The sequence below is a fragment of the Sturnus vulgaris genome, chromosome Z (genome assembly GCF_052056855.1).
Source record: "Sturnus vulgaris isolate bStuVul1 chromosome Z, bStuVul1.hap1, whole genome shotgun sequence".
Taxonomy (NCBI): domain Eukaryota; kingdom Metazoa; phylum Chordata; class Aves; order Passeriformes; family Sturnidae; genus Sturnus; species Sturnus vulgaris.
The window spans coordinates 63,714,975-63,720,974 of record NC_142283.1 but is presented as its reverse complement, the minus strand read 5'-3'; the positions used below and the strand labels follow the sequence as shown (position 1 = coordinate 63,720,974).

The 6,000-nt window shown below is 43.3% G+C and overlaps 1 protein-coding gene across 1 annotated transcript in view; it reads left to right on the top strand.

The window, feature by feature from the left end:
• Positions 1 to 571: 571 nt before the first annotated feature.
• The window catches only part of RAB3C (RAB3C, member RAS oncogene family), a 125,796-nt gene continuing 120,367 nt past the window's right edge, over positions 572 to 6,000 (top strand). The window contains exon 1 of the mRNA XM_014881801.2: positions 572 to 678. Coding sequence (XP_014737287.1) covers positions 655 to 678 — 24 coding nt within the window. The 5' untranslated portion in view covers positions 572 to 654. The remainder of the gene's footprint in view (positions 679 to 6,000) is intronic.

Below are 6,000 nucleotides of genomic sequence, written 5' to 3'. Positions count from 1 at the left end.
GACGGGAGCGGGATAACGGGGCGGGAGCGGCCGCAGAGCGGAGCCTGCCGGTGTCGCTGTCCCCCTGCCCGCAGAGGGCGCTGTGCGGCGCCGCGCCCAGGCCCGGCAGAGCTCGCTCCGCTCCACCGAGCGGCCCCCCAGCCCTGTGAGCGCTGCCCGCGCTCCCCCGGCCGGCGCTGCTCCTCGGGCTCAGGGCGGGCTGGCAGGGAGGGCAGCGCATCCGCCGAGCCGGAGGTGCCTGCTTCGCCCGCTCCGTTTTCCCTTTCCGCCTCAGCACGGGCACAGCGAGCCACACCCCCGCCCCCACCGCGGCGCCCCCACTCCCGGTCCCGCCGCCCTCTGCGGCCCCGAGACGGGATCGCGGAGCTCCGCGCCCGCCGGGCCGAGAGCTCGGGCCCGCCCACTCGCTGCCTGGCGCCGAGCACCCCGGGAGCTGTAGTCCCTTCTCCCAGAGCCGAGGGCGGGGAACACTGGCAGCCGGACTACCATTCCCGAAAGCGCACGGGAGGGAGGGCGGGGCGGGCCGGGGGCGGAGCGGGGACAGCTCCGGTGCTGATCTCGGCGCGGGTTTGCCGGCAAAGCCCGGGCGGCGGCGGCGGGTGTCGGCGTTCGGGAGCGAGCGGCAGCGGGCGGGCGGCGGGGCCGCGCCCAGCGATGAGGCACGAAGCGCCCATGCAGGTCGGTGCCCAGGCCCGAGCCGGGCGAGGGGTGCGGCGGGCGCGGTGTAGCCGAGAGCCGGGACGGGGCAGGAGCCCCTCCGCCCGGGCCGCCGGGCCGGCTCTGCTGCTGAGGGCTTAGGGTGAGGATACCCCTGGCGTGTAGGGCCCGGGGCGTGTGAGAGGGGTCGTGTCCCCTGGAGGCAGGGCCCCTCGAGGGACAGCGGGTGGGTTTCGAGCCACTCTGGGGCACATCGAGCGGTGTTGTTCAGATGCTGCCCCTCGAGCGCCGGCCGCAGTTCTCCTGAGGGTGACTGTCTGTCCGGTGTTGGGTGATGGTGTTGGTGGGACCTGGACCGAGGTCCTACCGAAGTGCGCAGGAAGCTGGCGTGACGCCTCCAGCTGTGCAGCCGTGGAGCAGCTGTCCACCTGCACCGGGGAGAGGTGGCTCGTGGCCAGAGCTGGGGCTAGCAGAAAGGGGCCCATTTTCAGCGGTTTGTATGTATGGAAAGATGTAATACCCCTTAGCGCTGGATCAGCAGGTGCTAGACAGATACAAGTTACATTATGCAGAGTTTTTAGCAGTTTCTGGGTTGTTATCTCAAAACATTTTTTGCTGGTGAACTGTATTCAATTGTTAATTGTGTCCTGTTTTGTAATCCCATGCAGGAACTCTGGAGCCCCCATACTATACATTTGAATATATAACTCTTTTTCAGTAGAGAAGTGGATTGCTAACAATCATTTTATGATCAAGTACAAAGAGCACTTTTGCAGTCTGTTGTGATTTAAGTTATGAACTGAAGCCCTGTTAGCTAATGTTTTTCAAGCTGGATATCTACCCTGGCAGTAATAAAATTTCAGGCTAAGGGTAGATCTGCAACCTTTTGCCTGCTACATGTATGCATCAGAAATGTTTATGTCATATTTTCCATTTTTACACGTTTATTGATCTACCGAAGACACATTTAGTATATATTGGCTTTGGAGAACTTTTCATTAAAGGTAATTTTGTTAATAAAGGATGACAATTGTAGATTGGTCTCTACTATTTTTGACATTTTTGACAGGTTGTCAGATTCTCCAAAGTTTTTCAATAGTTGTGGAAACAAAATGGTAGTACGACATCAAAAACAGAATATAAAGAGAGGAGAGTTCAGATATTTTAAAAAAAAGAAAATTTTACTCATCAATCAGAGAACAGATTCTTGGGTTTTTTTGAGATTGTCAGAACAAATAGAATTATTGTTGAACATAATTGAGTAAAAGTCAGCAGAAATGCATCCTCAGAATAAAAAGAGGCAGCAGAAAGCTATAAACCCCCAATAAATTCCATATTTTCAGGACTGCTGACATGGTCAAACAATGTCTATTTTTAAGCATATCACATTCAAAATTATAATCATATGCATCTGGATTTTTCCAAAATGTGAAAATGAAGTCTGGCACACAGACTGATTTTCAGTTGTAGTTTCTGTAATTTTTGGGTTTTTTTCTTCTACTTACATTATTCCCATTATACCCATATATTATTTCTATTACTGATTCCAGTAAAACAGTTTTCTGGTGTGGGTTCTTCTGCAGAATCCTTTTTTCCCCCAACATTAGTCTTATACAGTTGAACCTTTTTCAGATAGGGTTTAGATTGGCTGAACTAACTGCTAGATTTACTTTCTTCAGCTATGTGATTTCCTATTGCATGAAACGAATGTAGTTGTTTTGCACACAGCAATTTGCAACAGTCTGTTACAGAACTACCATCTCTGAATTGTAGAGCAAGAGAAAGTGATCAAGTGTATGTCTTTTGATCACATCAAAACAACTCAGAGGAGAGTGTAAGCACATTGTTTTATATTTCCATCAAGCAATAATTTAAAAGAAAAGTAATATGTTAAAAGAGTTTAGCAGGATGAAAAAAGGGCCTGAGCACTGTCGCCATCTTTCTGTGTTTGTGAGTTCTTTGTTTCAATCTCAAGTTCATGTCATTTCTCTGAAGTCAGGAAGGGCCAACAATTACCAGAAAAATAGTCCTTTCAGGAAAGACTTGTCCAGTGAAAAAGTTTGTTGCTGTCATCTGCTGCATTTGGATCACAGTTTGTGACAATTTTTCATTTCTTTAGCCATGCTTTTAAAGAACAGATATAAGTCTGTTCATAAGGAATGCTTATGGCTGTGGAGGAGTTTTTAGTTTAAAAGCAATGAACTTTCCTTTTTGTGAAACACTGAATTCTTTATGGTTTCTGCATATTATTTTAAGAATTGGTCTGAATTACTTGAGATATCCATGTATCTTTCTCAGTAATGTCCCTAAGGATTTCATGATACTTTGAAAAGTGCAGGTTCAGTGGGAAATTTTCAGATATTCATGCACCAATTCACTCACTTCTATTCTTTGTCTGATTGTAGCACACAGATCTTCCACATACCTGCACTTTGCCAAAATACAAAAAGAACTGGAGTTTGGATAACATGTTTTTAGTGTTTATTAGGTCATATGGACTTTAACGGTGGCAGATTGTAGAGAATGCTAGAGAAACACTCTTGCATTTGCCAGGACATCAGATCATTTTGAAGACGGCTGAGGGGAGAAGAAACTAGGAAGTGGGAGATAATTTGTAAATTATCTCCTTTGCCAAGGAAAGAAATTTAAAAAAATTTCTTTAGTTTTTCATATCCTGTTGTCACTTGCAATAGGTATGTCTAGACAAGGTACATTTATAGTCAACACATCCAAACACAATGATGAGGGGCAATTACAAACCAAAATGCTGCTTACAGATATTTAAGAAGTTATTATAAAATTATGATGAAAAAAGGCCAATAAAAGCTATTAGATAGAAGAGTTTGCATGACAATTCAGCTCCTATTGCTCAGCAAAATCATTAGATATGTCAGTGTTAGTTCATAGTAGAAGCACTGGCATACAAGAATTTGCCAAGCCACTAAGTCCACGGAGAAACTTACATACACCTTGATCTGGCTACATCTGGAGTCTATAGTCCTCCTTCTGTCACTCCTCCTTTTTGGAAGTGTACTGTGGAAGCTTGTTCCCTTGCTGGTTAGATACTTATTAACCTCCAGCTCAGAGGTACTCAATAGTTTATACTATTGATTACGTCCAGTGTCTGCTCCAGTATATGTCAGTCTAAATAGTTCTCATTGCATCATGACCAGATTATTATCCAGAGAAACAAGCTCATGTTTTGGTTACTGTGTTTTTGTTTGGTTTTGTTTTGTTTCGTTTTTAATTCTGTCATTAGATAAGCTCTTTCTTCTAATCTTCCTGTTAACCTTTCTGTGTGTTTTCCCATTTGAACTTGGCTTTCATAAACACACTTGGTCAGAATTGTCACTAATACTGTCTCACCAGTGCCCTAGACAGTGGCATTAGTATTTCGCTTAGTCTCTTAGCCTGATGCAGTTTCTCTGGCAAACAAAAAGCTACACAGTCTTTCCTGGTCTCATGACCCTAAGTGCTGCATTAAATAGAGTAAATGGCAGAAGGCTTTAGCCATCTCATTTTCATTCTTTCATATTCCCTGGTAAATATAAATTTATTTATTCTTGAGTACCTGGGCTAACACAGCTTTTATTTTTTCTTTTCATAGCTGCACTATTTTGATGGTCTCCTAACATCCTGTGTTATAGTAACCCACTTAGGATTGTATCTCTGGTTTTGCCACTATTTGAAGATGGGGTTTTTTTACATTCTGCCTAGAGTGGAAATTAGAAATACGCTTCCTGAGGTACCCTTTTCACAGACAAAGTAAATTTAGGTTAAAGGAAGATAAATGAGGGATAATTCGCTAGCTAACTACTAGAATCTAGTTGTTAGAGCCTTCCATAACTGCTTTTTACTCATCTTACATTCTACTGTCTGAGCAGCTCCTGGCAGTGTTACCCTATTCATGCTAGTTTTGCTGATATGAAGCAAGTAGAGCTTCTCTGAAGTGTTTTAGACCTAACATCTCAATATCTTCTTGGTATTCCCCAACTTCGCCTTTCAGTGTTCTGCTTAAAATAACCCTTTGCATTTCTAACCACGTGTTTCTAATTGTGTACATTTACACATATACATTATTCTGACCTCATAATACCTTGAAGCAGATAAGCTTTTCCTGATGCTGCCAAGTACATTAGTTTACAAGCTGTGCTCTGCAGATGGCTGGCAATCAGTAAATTCCAAATAAGTGGCCAGTGCATTGTCTACTGAACCCTGTTAATTCTTATTAATTGGTTCAAAAATAAATGATAAAGATTTGTGAGAATTGGCTGTGATCTGCATCTGTGGATATCAATGTATTTGTTAAGATCACACCAAAAATACAACAGAGTAAGCAGCTTGCCCGAGACGTAGAAAAGAAAACAAAAGTCACAGGATGCCTCTGAAAGAGTTAAGATTAAAATCCAGTCCCTAGATTAGTCTGATATTTCACCTTAAAAGTAATTATTTTCTTCATGACTAGGTTATTTGTCACAGTGTTCTTATACATAAGGATTTTGGTAACATTTTAACTACTCTGATGAAGTAAGTTGATCTACACGTGAAACACAACTATGTGCAGTGAGTGTCACTCACCTGCACATCCTACATACAGTTTGGTAAGTTACAGACATTGAATTTTTCCACTGTATTCCATTGTTTCAATTTCCATTGATTATGTTTTATGAATTACATTTTACAAAAGACAGAAAGTTCACCTCACAAAAGGCTGCATATGCAGGAAACTCTGCTACTGTATAGAAGGAAATAGAAGTGTGTATATTTCTACCCTGTATATAGGAAAGAACCATTTATCTTTCCACTGCATCTATGTATGTACAAACACTGGTCAGTCAGTGCTGTTTCACTCTAATCTGAGCAAAGTGATTTATTTAAAAGGACCTGTTACCCCACTTTCAGGGGCAGGCTGTAACAACACTAGACAGAAAGTGTTGCATTTTGAAACAACTTTAAGTTCGCTAATCAGTCTCTATCTATCCTTACTGTACATAGAAGCAAGACATTTTCTCTAGACTTACTGTTGATCTTTTCCTTTAAGACATGACTGTTATTAGAGTTTTTAAAAGAAAACAACATATTTGCTAAAGGTGTGAAAGAATGAATCTCAGTGTTTTCAATGTCAGGTTTTCTTGCCTTTTGTACCATATTTTCCAGGGGCAAATCATCCTACACTAAGCATGCAGGGTAGAGTGCATATATATGTGCAAACTAGTGTGCAGGCCAGGGAGGTCACAGCATCCTTTGCTGCTGAAGTAAGAAAGCTGTTCCAGTTGATTCTGTCCAAGAATGAAGCCTGCCAAGGCATAGGGAGTCACATAGCCAAATGTTTTGTTATGATCA